Consider the following 20,921-nt stretch of genomic DNA (forward strand, 5'->3'; position numbering starts at 1 on the left):
CTTAAGCCCCCGTTGAACACACAAGAGGCCATCTACATCGTCAAAGCCACCTGCAGACGACTGGTCAAAGCGCGGATAAATGATGGCCACAGAAGACTCAAACGCCACAGAAACAAACTACGACAACTACACGACCAACTGAAACAACTGATACCAACTTGACACCGTTACGACAATTGCCGACAAACGAGCCAACAAGACGACTGAACGCGCCCGCACTGGACATCAACAAAAATTAACACGACTGCTACGAGACAAAGAAGAGCGACGAAGCAAACCGGACGACAACTGGGTAAGTAACATTTCTTCTCGTTCCTTAGACAAGACTGAAACTCGGGTACTATCATACGGACTAAAACACTCAGTAACACCTAAACGCATACCGACCGAGGCTATTGTATCTAGTGTTGAGGCGGCCCTGTCTCGGCAACGAGAGCTATCTGAGCTGACCAAGGATAACATCAGAAGCAGAATTGCCTCCACTATACAATCAACGTCACTACATGACAGCAACTTGACTAAAGACGAACAACGCGCACTGAAACGACTGAGAAACGACGAGAACATAGTCATCCTACCAGCCGACAAAGGACGAGTTACTGTTGTTATGGACAAAACTGACTATCACGACAAAATGGACGCACTAGTTAACGACGAACGAACCTACGAAGAACTCAAACGTGACCCAACTCCTGCACTTCAACGTAAACTCAACAGTAAACTACTGACACTCAAGAAAACGAACGCCTTTGACACCAAACGGCACTATCGACTGAGGTGCTCGGTACCACAGCCACCGAAACTACGGTTTCCCGAAACTACACAAACCTGGTTTCCCGATGCGACCTATTGTTTCTTTCTGTGGCTCTCCCACATACCAACTATCCAAGTACCTGACGACAATACTACAACCGCTAACCGACAAATCCAGACATAAACTACAATCCACTGAAGATTTTATTAACGCTACCAAGACTGTTCAGATACCTGACGACTACAAACTAGTGTCATTTGATGTGAAATCACTGTTCACAAGTATTCCACTCCAATTAGTATTACAATGCACTGAGACTGCAATCCGACAATCTACCGACCCACTACCGCTACCGACAGACGACATCATGGACTTGCTAAACATTTGCCTAACGTCTACTTACTTTCAGTACAACGGTAAACACTACAAACAGTTACACGGCACTGCCATGGGGTCTCCAGTTTCTGTTGCTATAGCAGAAATTGTGATGCAGAACATCGAGGAACGCGCCCTTTCGACTTGCCGACAAACAATACCGCTTTGGTTACGTTACGTTGACGACACATTCACCGCCGTTCGACACGACGAAATTGACGCATTCCACAACCACCTTAACGAACAAAACACTGACATACAGTTTACCAGAGAAGTCGAAGAAAATGGCAAACTTCCTTTTCTAGACTGCCTGGTAAGCCACAACGACAACTCATTACGAACGACAGTTTACAGGAAACTGACACACACCGACAGATTACTAGACGAGTCATCCTACAACCCTACATCACACAAAGCCACAACTATCAGAACTCTAACACGACGCGCACAACTAGTATGTGACTCGACAGACAGCTTATCCGACGAGAACAAATACCTTTACCGTGTTTTTACGAAGAACAACTGCATCAACGACTTCATCCGACGAAACACTCACCGACCCACTACCACTACCAAAACAAACGACACCGCAACCCCTACGACTACAGCAACCATACCGTACATAAAAGGCATGTCTGAAAACATCTCGCGCATCTTACTACCCTTCAATATCCGCGTCGCCCACAAACCCATCACCGCACTACGTCAGTTACTAACCAACGTTAAAGACAAAGACGAACCGAGGAACAGACAGGGAACGATTTATAAGATCAATTGTTCCGACTGCAAAGCCTCCTACATCGGTGAGACTGGCAGAAACCTCACAACAAGACTGACTGAACACAGACGGGCGACGAGGAAAGGTGATGTCAGCAATCACATTGCTGAACACCATCGACTTACCAACCATAACATTGACTGGGACTCTGCGCAATGCCTAACCTACAGCACTGACTATTTTCAACGACTGACTCTGGAAAGCTGGTTTACTAACTTAGAACAGACTCCCCTAAACAGATGTCAACAACTACCCGCCCCATACAAACGACTCATTCACGACATAAACATCACAAACGACCGAAAAAGAACGACCTAACTTTACCGACAGATCGAAACAGACCAATCACGACCGACTTCCGTCACTTGAGTCTTACAGCCAATAACATCACGGCAAAACCAACCGATCATTTCACACGAACTGGAATAAGAACATTCTACTGACGATTATCATTCAAGTATAGATGGGAAACTGCTTGGTGACAAATTTCAAACTGTGCGATCCCAGCTAATCAAAATTAGGACAAAATCACTTCAAAATATAATACATATTAGATACAATGAAATATATGAAGTTCATACATTTTCAACTGCGGTATTAGATACGTATGATGCACGATCCTCGTAGTAGATAGCGCCATTTAAGCAATAGCGAAAATCAGACCTGAAAAAATCAGGCCTGTACGGGATTCGAACCACTGACCTCTGCGATACTAGTGCAGCGCTCTTCCAATTGAGCTAACAAGGCAACTTGGAGCAGGCCGTTAAGTTGATTCGTAATAAACCCGTGAAAGTGATAAATCAGATACAATGAAATATATGAATACGTATGATGCACGATCCTCGCAGTAGATAGCGCTATTTATGCAATAGCGAAAATCAGACCTGAAAAAAATCAGGCCTGTACGGGACTCGAATCACTCACCTCTGCGATACTAGTGCAGCGCTCTACCAATTGAGCTAACAAGCCAACTGGGAGCAGGCCGTTAAGTTGATTCGTAATAAACCAGTGAAAGTGAGAAATGAGATAGAATAAATATATGAAGTTCATATTTTTTGAACTGCGATATTAGATACGTATGATGCACGATCCTCGCAGTAGATAGCGCTATTTAAGCAATAGCGAAAATCAGACCTGAAAAAAATCAGGCCTGTACGACACTTTCACGGGTTTATTACGAATCAACTTAACGGCCTGCTCCCAGTTGGTTTGTTAGCTCAATTGGTAGAGCGCTGCACTAGTATCGCAGTGGTTCGAATCCCGTAGAGGCCTGATTTTTTTCAGGTCTGATTTTCGCTATTGCTTAAATAGCGTTATCTACTGCGAGGATCGTGCATCATACGCATCTAATACCGCAGTTCAAAATATATGAACTTCATATATTTCATTGTATCTGATTTATCACTTTCACGGGTTTATTACGAATCAACTTAACGGCCTGCTCCCAGTTGGCTTATTAGCTCAATTGGTAGAGCGCTGCACTAGTATCGCAGAGGTCAGTGGTTCGAATCCCGTACAGGCCTGATTTTTTTCAGGTCTGATTTTCGCTATTGCTTAAAGTGCACCTAGACCCAAAACTTTTTTTTCGCTTAACGAAATAAGCGTATTTTTTGGAGTATTTCTGTGCAAACATTTTTTTATTTGCTCAAATCTTCAATTGTCTGTGCCAAGTCAAAATATGGAAAATCGGCCGCCATCTTGCCCCACGGCCGAGTCTAAAGAGGAATGGCTCTAGCAGGTAATGTGACGTCAAATAGAGAACACGAAAGTCTGCATTTCACACATTTTCGCTTGTTTGGGAAGGTTGTAGTTGATTTTGTCCGAAAATATGCCGACTAAGTGTGTTGTAGGAGGATGTAGCAACGTGCGAAATTTGCAAGAGGGTATCACGCTTCATGCATTCCTCATACAACACAACTGGTCGGCATATTTCGGACAATATCGACCACAACCTTCCCAAACAAGTGAAAATGTGTGAAAAGCAGACTTTCGTGTTCTTGATTTGACGTCACATAATCCGCTAGAGCCATTCCTCTTTAAACTCGGTCGTGGGGCAAGATGGCAGCCGATTTTCCGTATTTTGACTAGGCACAGAAAATTTAAGATTTAAGCAAATTGAAAAATTTTTGCACAGAAATACTCCAAAAAATAAGCTTATTTCGTTAAGCGAAAAAAAATTTTTGGGTTTAGGTGCACTTTAAATAGCGCTATCTACTTCGAGGATCGTACATCATACGTATAATACATATTCCCAACAAGAAATTGTCTAGGTTTTTCTATTTATTATGTAAAATACGCTCAATGTTCTGAACAAAAAACGATGTCTCGAAATTATCCGTCTCAGATCAGCCGCCTTCATGCCGGCGCATGTGAGATCACTTGTTCAGCTCGGCTTGTTTATTATTTGCCGAAAACATTTAGTTCACTCACTTATCATCATAGATAGTTGTAACAAGGCATCATTTGGTCCCATAGTTATTTTCAATGGTTGTGTGTGTATTTCCTATTGTTTTCATTGCCGTTTGAGTCCTTTGTGTGGTCGTTGTCTGCAAAGTTTCTTCGTCAGGCAACGTGGAGCTTGCTGTAGAAGGTGTTAGTTAGTCTTCATCTCCCACAATCGATCCGAACAAGTTCTAAAATGTGCCTTACTGGGCTGCTATTTCGAATTGTTTTCCAATATCTTCCACTTCGCCCTAAATTATTCTCTCTCTGAAATAGTACTTCAGCTGGCCTCGCATCATTGCACGTGCCATCGATGCTTGCTTGAATTGTTGTATCAAACTATATTCATACGTCATAACTTGTCAATACCAAAGGAAGGAACACAAAAAGTTTTTCTCGAGATAACGTTTCGATGTTAACGGATTTTAAAAGGTTATGGATTGGTGGTGATCTCAGCCGTTTTGGCGCCTTAAATCGTTAAATACCGACATATTTAAATAAAAAATTATCAAATACTACGCAGATTGCTCAACTTAGGTATGAACAGGGTCTTTTCTAGCTGTGAAATAACGCTTGAAAGGTCAAGATCTGTAAATCCTTACCTTAAGCAATCCTTCGACTTCAAATTCAGAAGTTTGAAACCTGTGCGCTCAGCATTCGATAGCGGCTACCTATTGTAAAAGTTCTTGGCTTTCCTTAGAACTTTTTCTCTCAACTCTCTCTGCATCGACACCACGTTTAAAACAACTCTTCGTGTTTTCCGTTTGAAAATTCCTTTTTACACGACTGGCCGGCTGCTATTTGCATAATCGAGGTTTTGTCTATCATCAATCTCGGAACAGGAAAAAATTCATCGACCGTGATTAACTACAGTCAAATAACTACTGCGTCATATCCGTTACTGAAGTGGCTAGGCTTAGAAAATATTAACTTCCCGTTCCTGTTTTTCAAATACAGTATGTTTGTAAAAGGTAAAAGCACCAAACTTCATATAATAATACTCTATTAGCCTGCTTTTCCCGCGGCTTTAACCGATGAATAACGGTCTGAATTGATTTTTGAACATTCATCCGAATGATCCGCATCAATCAAAAATTTCTAGTACTCAGAAAGGAGAGTTGTCAGTCATGAAGCCTGTGTTAGTTTAAGTTTTAGTTTAAGTTTAAGTTTAATTCATTCGCCACAGGAATGGCAGGAGAAAGGAACAGAACCTTCGTTCCAATTGACACCTAACCTCTTTTTTACCAACCCATCCCACCGCGGGGAGGACATCCATCACACAGTAATCTCGTATGTGGGAAATTAACATCTCCTACCCCAACCCTGCAGGAGACGGGACCTCCATTTATTCGTCCCTATCCGAGAAGACTAGAAAGTCTAACCATTTGCAGATATTATTACAAAGGCAGCACTTTCTTCTCAGTTAATTAAAGACCCTGAGTGTTGGTCCGGCCGGATTTGAACTCACGACCTCCCGCACAACAGTCCAGCCCTCTAATACCGCAGTTCAAAATATATGAACTTCATATATTTATTCTATCTCATCTATCACTTTCACGGGTTTATTACGAATCAACTTAACGGCCTGCTCCCAGTTGGCTTGTTAGCTTAATTGGTAGAGCGCTGCACTAGTATCGCAGAGGTCAGTGGTTCGAGTCCCGTACAGGCCTGATTTTTTCAGGTCTGATTTTCGCTATTGCTTAAATAGCGCTATCTACTGCGAGGATCGTGCATCATACGTATCTAATACCGCAGTTCAAAATATATGAACTTCATATATTTATTCTATCTGAAATATATGAAGTTCACATATTTTGAACTGCGGTATTAGATACGTATGATGCACGATCCTCGTAGTAGATAGCGCTATTTAAGCAATAGCGAAAATCAGACCTGAAAAAAATCGGGCCTGTACGGCACTTTCACGGGTTTATTACGAATCAACTTAACGGCCTGCTCCCAGTTGGTTTGTTAGCTCAATTGGTAGAGCGCTGCACTAGTATCGCAGTGGTCAGTGGTTCGAATCCCGTAGAGGCCTGATTTTTTTCAGGTCTGATTTTCGCTATTGCTTAAATAGCGTTATCTACTGCGAGGATCGTGCATCATACGTATCTAATACCGCAGTTCAAAATATATGAACTTCATATATTTATTCTATCTGAAATATATGAAGTTCACATATTTTGAACTGCGGTATTAGATACGTATGATGCACGATCCTCGTAGTAGATAGCGCTATTTAAGCAATAGCGAAAATCAGACCTGAAAAAAATCGGGCCTGTACGGCACTTTCACGGGTTTATTACGAATCAACTTAACGGCCTGCTCCCAGTTGGTTTGTTAGCTCAATTGGTAGAGCGCTGCACTAGTATCGCAGTGGTCAGTGGTTCGAATCCCGTAGAGGCCTGATTTTTTTCAGGTCTGATTTTCGCTATTGCTTAAATAGCGTTATCTACTGCGAGGATCGTGCATCATACGTATCTAATACCGCAGTTCAAAATATATGAACTTCATATATTTATTCTATCTGAAATATATGAAGTTCACATATTTTGAACTGCGGTATTAGATACGTATGATGCACGATCCTCGTAGTAGATAGCGCTATTTAAGCAATAGCGAAAATCAGACCTGAAAAAAATCGGGCCTGTACGGCACTTTCACGGGTTTATTACGAATCAACTTAACGGCCTGCTCCCAGTTGGTTTGTTAGCTCAATTGGTAGAGCGCTGCACTAGTATCGCAGAGGTCAGTGGTTCGAATCCCGTAGAGGCCTGATTTTTTTCAGGTCTGATTTTCGCTATTGCTTAAATAGCGTTATCTACTGCGAGGATCGTGCATCATACGTATCTAATACCGCAGTTCAAAATATATGAACTTCATATATTTCATTGTATCTGATTTATCACTTTCACGGGTTTATTACGAATCAACTTAACGGCCTGCTCCCAGTTGGCTTGTTAGCTCAATTGGTAGAGCGCTGCACTAGTATCGCAGAGGTCAGTGGTTCGAATCTCGTACAGGCCTGATTTTTTTCAGGTCTGATTTTCGCTATTGCTTAAATAGCGCTATCTACTTCGAGGATCGTACATCATACGTATAATACATATTCCCAACAAGAAATTGTCTAGGTTTTTCTATTTATTATGTAAAATACGCTCAATGTTCTGAACAAAAAACGATGTCTCGAAATTATCCGTCTCAGATCAGCCGCCTTCATGCCGGCGCATGTGAGATCACTTGTTCAGCTCGGCTTGTTTATTATTTGCCGAAAACATTTAGTTCACTCACTTATCATCATAGATAGTTGTAACAAGGCATCATTTGGTCCCATAGTTATTTTCAATGGTTGTGTGTGTATTTCCTATTGTTTTCATTGCCGTTTGAGTCCTTTGTGTGGTCGTTGTCTGCAAAGTTTCTTCGTCAGGCAACGTGGAGCTTGCTGTAGAAGGTGTTAGTTAGTCTTCATCTCCCACAATCGATCCGAACAAGTTCTAAAATGTGCCTTACTGGGCTGCTATTTCGAATTGTTTTCCAATATCTTCCACTTCGCCCTAAATTATTCTCTCTCTGAAATAGTACTTCAGCTGGCCTCGCATCATTGCACGTGCCATCGATGCTTGCTTGAATTGTTGTATCAAACTATATTCATACGTCATAACTTGTCAATACCAAAGGAAGGAACACAAAAAGTTTTTCTCGAGATAACGTTTCGATGTTAACGGATTTTAAAAGGTTATGGATTGGTGGTGATCTCAGCCGTTTTGGCGCCTTAAATCGTTAAATACCGACATATTTAAATAAAAAATTATCAAATACTACGCAGATTGCTCAACTTAGGTATGAACAGGGTCTTTTCTAGCTGTGAAATAACGCTTGAAAGGTCAAGATCTGTAAATCCTTACCTTAAGCAATCCTTCGACTTCAAATTCAGAAGTTTGAAACCTGTGCGCTCAGAATTCGATAGCGGCTACCTATTGTAAAAGTTCTTGGCTTTCCTTAGAACTTTTTCTCTCAACTCTCTCTGCATCGACACCACGTTTAAAACAACTCCTCATGTTTTCCGTTTGAAAATTCCTTTTTACACGACTGGCCGGCTGCTATTTGCATAATCGAGGTTTTGTCTATCATTAATCTCGGAACAGGAAAGAATTCATCGACCGTGATTAACTACAGTCAAATAACTGCTACGTCAAATCCGTTACTGAAGTGGCTAGTCTTAGAAAATATTAACTTCCCGTTCCTGTTTTTCAAATACAGTATGTTTGTAAAAGGTAAAAGCACCAAACTTCATATAATAATACTCTATTAGCCTGCTTTTCCCGCGGCTTTAACCGATGAATAACGGTCTGAATTGATTTTTGAACATTCATCCGAATGATCCGCATCAATCAAAAATTTCTAGTACTCAGAAAGGAGAGTTGTCAGTCATGAAGCCTGTGTTAGTTTAAGTTTTAGTTTAAGTTTAAGTTTAATTCATTCGCCACAGGAATGGCAGGAGAAAGGAACAGAACCTTCGTTCCAGTGAACACCTAACCTCTTTTTTACCAACCCATCCCACCTCGGGGAGGACATCCATTACACAGTAATCTCGTGTGTGGGAAATTAACATCTCCTACCCCAACCCTGCAGGAGACGGGACCTCCATTTATTCGTCCCTATCCGAGAAGACTAGAAAGTCTAACCATTTGCAGATATTATTACAAAGGCAGCACTTTCTTCTCAGTTAATTAAAGACCCTGAGTGTTGGTCCGGCCGGATTTGAACTCACGACCTCCCGCACAACAGTCCAGCCCTCTACCAATTGAGCTAACCGGGAGGTTGCATCTCCATTGCCTCTACCTTTGTCGTTTAATCGCCTACCTCTCTTAGCGATATTTGTCCTTTTCAGAACTATCCTCACACGGACGATCGTCTCCCAGGATTTAACGGGCTTGAGCATTTGCATCATTGTAGTGGTATCGGTTGAACCTGGAAGACACGGAAGGACCAGGATAAAAATACAGCGTCAAACTGTGTTTGCAAATTATTAAAATAAAGAAGTCAAAAGGCTTTGCGTTCACGCTAGATAGCAAAGAACGACAATCTGACAGCATCGACAAGAACTTTAAAATATTCCTTAGAGATTGCCTTAAAGCACTATAAGATTTAGTGCAGCAAAAGACTTGAAAGGAATTTCTCATTTTGAATCCTACTCTCTGCAATACGTTCCCATAAGGTTTGGTCGAAATATCTTTCCAGATAATAAAGCTTAATGAGGGCAGATGTCATGATTTCTCATTGCATTATGATGGCAAAAGATTTATTTAGTAGGGGAAAAACAAATTCCTCGAACACCATCATCACGGGAGTCAGTGAAGCAATTATGTTTGTAAACAAGAAACCGCATCATGAAACGAGGAATTTAAACATTGAACAGCAGACATCCGCAAGCTTGAGATGGTAAATAAGAGTTCTTGTTTTCATAGATTGCCCAGCACATAGAAGTTTGAAGGGTAAAGTAAGGTCTTCAGCGAAATATATATTATGTGGAAGTTTGAAAGTGCCCTTCCCAATGGAAGTAAAGCCAAGAAATGTATCGCTCAAAATAAAGACAGTAAAGAACATATGTCATTTAAAGGGATATTAAAACAAAACAAATAAAACCGAAATTGAACATTTTTCTTTTACTTCTAATCTGTTTCACGTGCAAGGAACGCGAATATAGAGAAATTTCATCAAAGGAAACGAAACTAAGTGAAGAGTCACTTAAGTTACCAAAGGCACCTCTTAATTGATTAGTTAATAAATGCTGTTGTTATATCATAGTGATTTGACTCTAAAAAGATACTACTGACATTCTCAGTATAAATAGCTACATCTGTTTGCGAGGATTATAATAGTGATGATGAACATGCTAATATTCGGATGAGATGAAAATCATGATGGTATTTTTTCAGGCATGATGCTCTTCTCGGTAGAAGAAAGAACTGAGGCAGGCATATTAAGACCTGTACTGTGGGAGAATCGATCAGTCCTTTTCCCTGAACTTCTAATGATGTGAATTTCAATTTTTTTTCTGCGTAGGCATAGCTGGTTTAGCTTAGTTAAGTAAAATCATGTAGTTTCGCATGTTTCATCTTTCTATTCTACCAGAAGTGGTATAACTACAAGATCAGTCCTATGGACCAACTGTAATGACCAGTGGAAACATTTATTGTCTTCGAAAAGTAATAGCTTATCGCAACATCAAAACTGCTATAGCTACGTAAATGGCTCGTCTGTTAACATTTTTAGAAAGAACTTTTTTCTAAAAATGTTAACAGACAATGAATGGGGTGAAATTAGCGGAAGAAGTGGTGGTGAAACTCTTAAACTTTCAATCTTTCAAACTTTCGACACAATTTACAAAGGAAACCTCTTAATCACTGACTTTTTGTAGGCTTGCTTAAGTGCTACAATACGCATTGACGGTTATTTGCTTACCTATGTTGGTCGAGAAATTTGCAAAATCTTCAATTTCGAGCAGAAAGATTTTCACGGGGCCAGGCACAAGCAACCTTTCTCAAGGGGCTTTACAAAAATTGAAGTGAATTTACTAGTTGCATACTTGTTATTAATTTGATATATGTTTGGAAAATAGGCAAATTAGGCTTTTAATTCAACCAGAATTACTAACTTGAAGGCATCTGTGTAGCAAACAGTTACCTTCCATGAAGAACTCCCTTTCTTCGCCTAGAGATTATTCTTACGTTGCGGTTCTTAATTGGTATATGTACCTCTGGCATTACCGTCTTCTTCCTTAAGCTTTGTAATTAAGGAAAAACATTTTTTTTCCACAGGTTCAGCTTATAAACGAAGGTATCAAATACGAGATTTTTATCGGTATCGTGCGGATTAAGCACAATTTGTATGAGCCAACCGGCCAATCAAGTGGTTCGGTTGGCTATGGAGCCATCGACGGTTGCATTCGGTTTTCTGAAGAGAATTAAGGTGACGGGAGCTGTCAAATTGGTCGAGGGTAAATGGTGTTTGAAGTGTTTTATGATTAAAAAAAAGCACTTTAGTATAAATAAGGATGATCCTTGAGTTAGCTGAAAAGGAATAATTTAGACGACTGTCTTCCAAGCTTCTTGTCTTCAATCCAAAGATTCTATAATTTTTTCGGATAAGGGGAAGCCGGAGAAAAGACTTCCAATTCTATTCGATACCATATGCCCTTAGGGAATGAGTCAGGCTTTCTCGTGGTCTGCATTCCAAGTTAATCATCTCCCTCCCAAATGATCATCTTCCTTCTCTCTTTACACCGCCTCCTGGTTAGCTCAATTGGTAGAGCGCCGGACTGTTGTGCGGGAGGTCGAGTGTTCATGTCCCGGCCGGACCAACACTAAGGGTCTTAAAATAACTGAGGAGAATGTGCTACCTTTCCATAATATCAAGAAATGGATAGATATTCTAGTCTTCTCGGATAAGGACGAATAAACCGTAGGTCCCGTCTCTTGCAGGGTTAGGGGTAGGAGACATTAATTTCCCGCGCACGAGATTACTGTGTGGTGGATGTCCTCCCCTGGGATGGGATTGGTGGGAAGATAGCAGGTCCACATCAGCAAAATAGCTGCCATAAAACTCAACCTCCTCAAATAAATAAAGATGAGATGAGATAAGTTTATCTCTTAGCCTCCTGCCTATTGGTGTTTTTTGTTTCATCTTGTTAAATGATAATCTATGGTTTGTTTCATGTCGAGGGAAGATTTTCCTATCTAAAAGCAAGGATAGTACTGTGGTTTTATGGTGACGTAACTCCGCATAAGGGTCTCAAGTGAACACTTTATTGTTAATCATTTTGTAGAGAAGATGGCTTTCCAAGGGGATTCAATACCTTGTATGGTGGATTTTGAAAAGTCCACAGCTGACGGACGTGTTCCAGTTCCATTCACGAAGAAGTGATTTACAAGTCCTCATCGAGGTGCAAGAACCTTCAGGAGAACCTTTGTCAATTTATTGGAATGGGTCATGAAGGAATTCGCGTTCTTGCTAAGGTAAGAAGCACTGCAGTGTAATGAATTTAACTCAGAATTGGCAAACGCAACTAGTGGCCAAAATCGCCAATCAGCCACCAGTGGCCAAAATCGCAAAACGGCCACTAGTGGACAAATTCGCAAATCGACGTAACGTAAATTCCAAAACGGCTACTGGTGGCTCCTTCAGGATAACCTTTATCGATTTATTGGTATGGGTCATGGAGGAATTCGCGTTTTCCTAAAGTAAGGAGCGCGCAGTTGTGTGATCATTTAACTCAGAATTAGTTAAAGTAACTAGTGGCCAAAACCACCAAACTGCTACCAGTGGCAAAAGTCAGAAAACGGCCACTAGTAGCCAAAATGACAAATCCGCCATTAGTGGCCAACATCAGAAAACGGCCACTAGTGGCCAAAATCACATGTCGGCCACTAGTAACCAAAGTTGCAAAACGGCCGCTAATGGCCAAAAAAGCAAGTCGGCCACTAGTGACCAAAATCACATGTTTGGCACTAGTGGTCAAAATTGCAAAACGGTCACTATAAGGGCCAAAATCGCAATACAGCCACAAGTGCCCAAAATTGCAAGACGGCCACTAATGGCCAAAATTGCAAAGCAGCCACTCGTGACCAAAATCGCAAATCGCCCGGCTCACTAGTGGCCAAAATCGCAAAACAGCCACTGGTGGCCAAAATCGCAAATCGGCCACTAATGGCCAAAATCGCAAAAGGGCCACTAGTGGCTTAAAATGCAAAACGGCCACTAGGGGCAATCGAAAATTGCCAATCGGCCACCAGTGGCCTAAGTCGCAAAGCGGCCACTAGTGACCAAAATGGCAAAACAGCCACTAGTGGCCAAAATTGCAAAGCAGCCACTAGCGGCTAGTTGCAAATCGGCCACTAGTTTCCAAAATCGCAAAACATCCACTAGTGGCCAGAATAGCAAAACGGCCACTAGTGGCCAACATCGGAAATCGGCAACTAGTGGGCAAAATTGCAAAACGGCGACTAGTGGCCAAAATTGCAAATCGGCCACTAGTGGCCAAAATTGCAAAACGGGTACTTGTCATCAAAATTACATATCGGCCACTAGAGGCCAAAACTGCAAAACGACCACTAGCCGCTAAAATCGAAAAACAGCCATTAGTGGCCAAAATGGTAAATCAGCCACTGGTGGCCAAAGTAGCTAAAACGGCCACTAGAGGCCAAAATTGCAAATCGGCCACTGGTGGCCAAAATCACAAAACAGCCACTAAAGGCTAAAATCCCAAAACGACTTCTAGTGGCCAAAGTTGCAAAACGGCCACTAGTGGCCAAAATCACAAATCGGCCACTAGTGGCCAAAATCGCAAAACGGCCACTAAAGGCTAAAATCCCAAAACGACTGCTTGTGGCCAAAATCGGAAAGCGGCTACTAATGATTAAAATTTCCAAAAAAAAGGTTTGTCGGTTATTGGTAAATCAGGATGAACTTTGCTGGTGTGGGCAACTTATCTCTTTTTTGTTTTAAGTTCGCTATTCCTGATAATTTTGCGATAATTTTAGATTATTTATGTGAACAATATACTGTAACATACAACGCTCGAGTTTAATTAGCCTTTAATTACACTTTTTTTGTGTATGCGATTACAAAAATTATGAGTCGAGCCAAATAACATGATTTTGTGCACCAGATGAAGCGTGGCAAATTGACCCAACTCAATCCTCATCTTCATCGTCATCATCATCATCATCGTTATCGTCATCATCGTTATCGTCTTCATCATCGTGTTCGTTCTTGTCGTGATCATTATCGGTGTCCGTAGCATTATCTGCTGCTTCATGGTTTTCTGATTGATCTTCCTCCCCAGAGGACGCTTTGTCTCCTCTAGGGGACTCTTCCTCATCTTCTTCCTCGTCCTCCTCTGGTTCTTTAACATAACTTTCGTCACCCCTTTCACTGGAGTGAATGCCTTCATCTGCTTGAAACATGATTAAGGGATAAATTGAGTTACTAGCAATGCTTCATTAGTACTTAATCTCAATACCAAAGTACCGTCTGAAGCAGAAATTAACTCAGAAATAAAACACGTAAAAACACGACAAGTAAAAAATAACAAGATAGGTAGAGCATCAAATAATTTGAAAACAAAATTAAAAAAAACTCATTTTGTATAATAAAAAAGCTGCGGCTAAGAGAAGAACGAGCAGCGCAAGTAACCACAGTAATTGGCTATCGCTGTTGTGGTTGCCTGCCCGTTATCGTTATTGTAATTTATCCGTGTTCTATATTGTATGTATTGTTGGCAAAGCTGATAAATTTAATTTTTAATTTACCTCTCATGACCAATATAGAATCTTTCTCTGGATCATTTCGCTTGGATACATGTTTCTCGTCCAGTAGTTCAAAAGGGCGCCCAAAAGCTTGAAAAGGTATAGCAGATATTAAGGATACAGTAAGATCAAGTAAAAGGGTTTTAGAGTACTGCTGAATTAAGACTCGCCGATATTTGATTCATCCGTGCGTTAGTCCTGAGACTTGTAGCATGAAGATATCAGACACTAAACAAAATACACCTTAAATCCTGCATCAGGAAGACCAATTTGTATATCATTCACAGATCTGTTTTTTTTTTATTGCTTTTTCAACAACAAGCCAATGCATAATTCAGTAACTCTTGTGAATGAAGGGAGGCGCTATTGTTTTCTTTGATACAATGAAAGAACTTGTAAGAATTGCTGATCCTCCTATAATAATAATAATAAAAATAATAATTTAGTTCCTATATAGCGCGCTTTCCATGAAATGATCAAGCACACATTACATCTCAAATATACTATGATAAAATTAAAGCATACAACATATGTTAAGATACTAGCAACTATCATGATAAAATTTTAATAAAAATTAATAAAAAGCTTCCTTAAAGAGGCGCGTTTTCAGGTGGCACTTAAAAAGCTCAGATCTGTACTAGAACGAATCTCACGCGGTAATGCATTCCAAAGTGCTGGAGCTGCGACCTGAAATCGGATCTGTCTCCTAATGTAACCCTACTTCTATAAGTTAGCGTTGCAAGCAACAAACCATTCAAGGGGGATCTTAATTTATAAATTCCTGGTCTTTTAATTGACAAAAGTTCTCTTAAATACGTTGGCGCAATTCCATGGATGGCCTTAAAAACAAATAGCAGAATCTTAAAACTAATGCGTTGCCTAACCTGTACCCAGTGCAGCTCGTGTAGCAACGGCGTTATGCGACAGTAGCATGGCGCGCGACAAACTAGTCTTGCTGCGGCATTTAAAACGCGCTGAATCTTATTCAGGTTAGAAGCTGGCAAGCCATATAAAAGACTATTGCAATAATCTACGCGCGAGATAACAACCGCATGAATGAGGGCTTTAGTGGTATCTGTACTTAATAACCTACGGATTCGACTTATATTATGCAAATGATAGAATGCCGCGGCGCATTTTTTACATATATGGAATGACATATCCAGATTACGATCAAACCATGACCCAAGATTTCGACTCTACGACTGTGTCACCTACAGTAATATCATTCCAGTTGACTTTCTCTAACTGTTGCCTAGTACCCACAAACATTAGTTCAGTCTGATTTCACCTCTACGACTGTGTCACCTACATTAATATCATTCAAGTTGACTTTCTCTAACTGTTGCCTAGTACCTATAAGCATTAGTTCAGTCTGATTTCACCTCTACGACTGTGTCACCTACAGTAATATCATTCAAGTTGACTTTCTCTAACTGTTGCCTAGTACCTATAAGCAGTAGTTCAGTGTTATCATCATTTAACATCAGTCGGTCTTCAATCATCCAGTTCCTCAAGTCATGTGTGCAGTCGCGCATAGCATTTAGCGCGGCCTCGTCCTCCCCTTGCACAGCAGGACTAAATGCCAAATACAGCTGTGTATCATCTGAGTAGCAGTGTACACCTAGGAGGTGCTTACTGACGATATCAAACAGCTTACTGGTGTAAACCGTAAACAGGAGAGGCTCCTCTCATGAACTCAACTTGATTCTCAAATATTTCTGTAGGAGAGAGGCTTTCTGAACATAAAATGACTTATGCATAAGATCTACTCGGACTCGAATCCCAGATGCAAGGAGAAACTAAAGAAAAGGAAAAAGCGACTGTGTTCTTTGTCAGTGAAACTTTAAGGAATTTTTTTTTAAGTAACAAAGTTAAAATTTGCACCTTTGGTCTTACCGTTCATGACAGCACAGCACAGTATTAACGCGGATATTACAACTCTCATGGTTCCCTGAGAATCAGAACGTGTTCATTCAATTTCCATATGGATTAAAGAAAAAGGAAATAGTTAGTAACTTTTAAAGAAGTGTAAATGATCAACTAACCGGAGTGTGACTCGTACATTTTAGCAGACTGATTAATGTAGTTTCGATAGCGTGACTTGAGCGTTTAAATGCTACTCCTATCCCCTTGGACGGTTAAAAAACCATTCCATCTCCAACACTTTTTCAGTTTTTTGATACTATTCATTTGTACTTCTGACCGAAAGAGATTGTTATCGTAAGGAAATATTTATATGGTACGTAACTTTTGTCCCAAATTTTAGATCACGAGAAGGAAAAACGTCGCTGGAAAAAGATCATCTTGTGGAAATCATCACAACCAATCGAGGTATTTTAAGATACACAAGTGAACTTACCAGCTTGTAGTGTCAGATATCTGATACCTTAAAATGTGATCTCTTACGATATTACTTATAGTTAGCCTTGAACTAAGAATAAAGGATATGGACCTGTTTCTGTCAGAGCAACCAATGAATTGCAACCACGGATAAGACCGTGACAAGATTTTCAACTGTCTAAGCATAACGGGTGAATAACCTCCATAAAATAACGATTGGTCGACAAGTCAGAAACCTTTCATGTATGAATGTCCAAATTCTCCTCACATTAGTTAAACATCAGTTTTATCAAAACATAACTGAGAGCCTTTAACGCACTATGGAAGTATATTTTAAACCGAAAGGAGAAAAATATTATCAGTTTGCTTCCTTCGGCTTCCGGTCATGATAAAGTTTCAAGTAAGGAATATAGTTCTTCATAGGTGCAAATACAGGAAAGTCTTCATGACTAGCGTTTGAGGAAAGCAAGGAACTCAGTTAGGGGAATGTTTAATTTCACCACGCGGGTTGAGATAACAAGCAAGCAAGCATATTTCATACATGAATAGTTATGCCTTGTCATAGTATGTTTGTTTAGCGAGAGTGGCCTATTCTTGTGTCCGTTAAATATTCAATGAAAGGTTACTTAGTATCTATGGACAGAGAGAACCTTTCACACTGATTTCTGGTGGTACCTTTTGTTCTGCTGAGTACTTACCTGTTGGTTACTTCCCTGCTCTCCTTATCGACATTTTTTATCACTTATTTGGAGTTGGTGCAATCTGATTGCTCCGAATGCCTTTGGGACCGATTAAGAATATAAGAAGTTTTTAGTGTTACGAAGCTGTCATTTCAACTCAATGCAAGATTCGTTTACTTAAATGAAGTTATCGCACAACTCCGTAAGGATTAGAACATCTTTTACACATCTTGGCTACAAAAGAGTTCGCATATTCCTTCATTACCATCGAGTTACTTTTATTTGTGAAGAACTCTCTAGCAACCTGGCAGTTTCAATGGGTGATGCTAACAACTCTGCACTGGTTAAAATCCACACGCTCGGGTCATATAATCGGAATCCAAAGATTCACATTTACTTTATCATGAGTCGCATGCGAGGTTTTTCTTTTTAAGCCAGAATTTCATTAGTGTTTCTATAAAAAGTTTGAATAAGATCCTAAAGTGATCTTTGATCAGCCTAGCCCTTTTAGGTCTTCTTTTTATATCTAGGGCTACTGAGAAACAAAAAATTATGTCAGTTTTCAGAAATTCCAAAAATCTTCTGCCCTCAGGAACTGTGTGTTAAGCTGTCCAAAGTCGGGCAAACTAAAATGGTAGTCGAATTACAAATCCGTCATTTCCCAGAATTGTCTTACTGTCAAGAAGTTTTATTGATTTGTGGAAAATTATCTTCTTTCCAGGAAAATATGATTATTTGGATCATTTGAGAAGGTGCGAACAATATCGTGGTAATTTCATTGGATATAAAACTGCGCCAAGCATTGCCGTCACGCCAGCATCTGACGAAACTATCCAATCCGCTTTGACCACAAATGTTAACTAATCCAAATATGGTAATACATGCCGGAATAATTAATATCAATAGCATCCAGAACTTCTCAAAAACACCAAGTCGTTCGTTTGCGCTGTTGTTGAACAAAGGATCGAATTAAGGGTAAAGCTTGGGTAAGTCCGATGAAGTTCACTTCTAGTAATGTATGTTAGGATAGAGGCTGATAGTTTCGAAAGAAACTGTTTGGGGCTGCGTCGGTGGGAGTAACGAAATAATTTGGATATATCAACAAAGTTGAAGTGGTAAATTGGCCACCGTAACGATTCCAAAAGCTGACGTTTCGAGAGTTAGCCCTAGTTTTTCTCGTTGCCATGTTCCCACCAATAATGTAGCTCCATTTTCTGCCTTTAGAAGCACACACAACCCACAATTCCTCTATTCGCTCCGAAGAAGGGCTAACGCTCGAAACGTCAGCTTTTGGAATCGTTACGGTGGCCAATTTACCACTTCAACTTTGTTGATATATCCAAATTATTATGTTAGGATAGGCTTTGCGTCTATAAAATTATTTTGTGTCTCTCTCCAAGGTCAGTGATGAATATGTCGCATAAAAGTGGAGAAATTATTCTCCCCACCACTCCCACTTTTGTAGCCAATTGCTTTTTTAATAGACGGCGACTTATTTTTTGAATATAACCAGTTCTCTTACTTAACTGAAGAAATTGCATCATGTGTATTATGACATTAAAGCATCTTGCAAAGAGCATCTTCATCAAACAAAGATGCTAAAAGAGCCAAGCCGTGGCAAGTCTTGCTTCCGCTTTGACGACTATTTCATTGTAATGCAATCAAACGGCTGAAGCACCAGACAGTTTACGTGAGAAAATCGAGTGCAAGCTATTCATACAGATATTTGTGAAAATCGTGGATGGTTGTCAAGTCAATTGGCATCGGTGATGTTCGAAATTTATCCTATGCCGAATAGGTAACGCTATGCCGAATAGGTAACGCTATGCCGAATAGGTAACGCTATGCCGAATAGGTAACGCTATGCCGAATAGGTAACGCTATGCCGAATAGGTAGCGCTATGCCGAATAGGTAACGCTATGCCGAATAGGTAACGCTATGCCGAATAGGTAACGCTATGCCGAATAGGTAACGCTATGCCGAATAGGTAACGCTTACTAACAACATATTCATTTGAAATTTTATTATCGCAAGCATCGGAGAGGAGAGTCGTGGTGCGTCGAATGCAAATACTCAACGCTGCCGTCGCTGCTGATAAACCTCTATTCGTTCTGAATTGAATCCATGTTGAACAACTTATGAAGTCTAAATTATGTGGCATGAGAGATAAGAACTGAAAACCGTAATACCAAGCTATGGTGGGTGATTACCGTCATAATTCAATTTTTGATTTTCTGACATAGTATTACATTTTGCATAGTAAAGAATTTTTTGTCTGTTTGAATTTTATGTTGGTTTCATCAATTTTCTGACAGAATTCAGAAATTTTCGTCTGATCAAATTTTCGGATAACCTAAACTTTCAATTTTTGGGCTGTGTCAGGTTTCGGGGAGCTTTTCGAATTTTCGACTAGTTTAGAATACTTCACAACTCCGATTCGTTTCTGGTGAATTTTCTGCCAGTATTTCTAATTTTCGGACACATTCAATTTTCTGCTACAACTTTTTCTCCAGTTGGCCTGGTGACTACGAGAAACCAGATCGAGGTAATGTTATTGTTGATCCAAGATGGCGGATAGAGTGATGGCGCTTTCTCAAGAAGAGCTGCAATCGTTCAGATACTTGCGAGAGCTTTGATTATTCGGGAAATTGAAGGAGGAGGGCTTGACCCAAATATAGTGGACGTCTTACACTTTAGGCTGGATTGGCTGCATGGTTTAATAGCTCGTCTTGTTCATTTGTATGAAATCGATGAACAAATTGTGTTAACCTAATTGGGGGTGCACGGGATTGCCTTATTGGAAGTCAAAATATTTTTGATGTTTCATCACTTGCTACTGCCTTTTGTGGGCAACGTGGACGTCCAAGAAATTCAATTCCCAGAGATCAGCTTGATTTTCTGATCGGTAGAAGCTTTACTGTTGTCGATATCGCAACTTTGCTAGGTATCAGTGTTCGGACTGTTGGAAGACGCTTGGTCGAGTTTGGGTTGAGTGTGAGATTAACATACTCCAACACAGACAACGAAGAACTCGACCAGCTGATTCAAAACATGCTAACTATGTTACCTCGATCTGATTTAATTATGACGGTAATCACCCACCAAAGAAGAGAGCATGAATATCATGTATCACGTGAATCCCCACATCCTCTGCGTCTTCCGTTTCAGTAGCGTATCATCTCGAAACTGAAAATTGTGATGCGAGCGTCATCAAGGTTCATCGGTCATATCACGCCAC

General features: G+C 40.3%; 2 protein-coding genes and 1 long non-coding RNA gene across 6 annotated transcripts in view; 1 reads left to right on the forward strand and 2 right to left on the reverse strand.

Moving 5' to 3' along the window:
* The window catches only part of LOC111343010 (short transient receptor potential channel 5), a 22,898-nt gene extending 17,763 nt beyond the window's left edge, over positions 1–5,135 (reverse strand). The window contains exon 1 of the mRNA XM_088742114.1: positions 4,952–5,135. The gene's annotated coding sequence lies outside the window, so the exon portion shown is untranslated. The remainder of the gene's footprint in view (positions 1–4,951) is intronic.
* On the forward strand, positions 161–16,994 carry LOC148741553 (uncharacterized). The gene is made up of 3 exons (XR_015994376.1): positions 161–292; positions 12,178–12,367; positions 16,929–16,994. It is a non-coding gene; the product is annotated as an uncharacterized LOC148741553 (long non-coding RNA).
* On the reverse strand, positions 13,929–20,866 carry LOC111343020 (uncharacterized). 4 transcript variants are annotated; one of them, XM_022950152.2, is made up of 5 exons: positions 20,786–20,863; positions 17,701–17,781; positions 16,559–16,613; positions 14,663–14,749; positions 13,929–14,307 (listed from the first exon to the last, which is right to left on the reverse strand). In XM_022950152.2, exons 3-5 carry the CDS (start codon positions 16,605–16,607, stop codon positions 14,045–14,047), a joined length of 399 nt encoding a protein of 132 aa, XP_022805887.1. In that variant the 5' UTR covers positions 16,608–16,613; positions 17,701–17,781; positions 20,786–20,863; the 3' UTR covers positions 13,929–14,044. The 4 variants fall into 4 exon arrangements, with proteins under 4 accessions (XP_022805887.1, XP_022805885.1, XP_022805883.1 ...); XM_022950150.2 differs by lacking the exon at positions 17,701–17,781 and having other exon boundaries at positions 13,929–14,304; positions 20,786–20,866; XM_022950148.2 differs by lacking the exon at positions 17,701–17,781 and having other exon boundaries at positions 20,786–20,866.
* Between the last annotated feature and the right edge of the window lie 55 nt (positions 20,867–20,921).

Source organism: Stylophora pistillata, chromosome 1 (genome assembly GCF_964205215.1).
Source record: "Stylophora pistillata chromosome 1, jaStyPist1.2, whole genome shotgun sequence".
NCBI classification, from domain to species: domain Eukaryota; kingdom Metazoa; phylum Cnidaria; class Anthozoa; order Scleractinia; family Pocilloporidae; genus Stylophora; species Stylophora pistillata.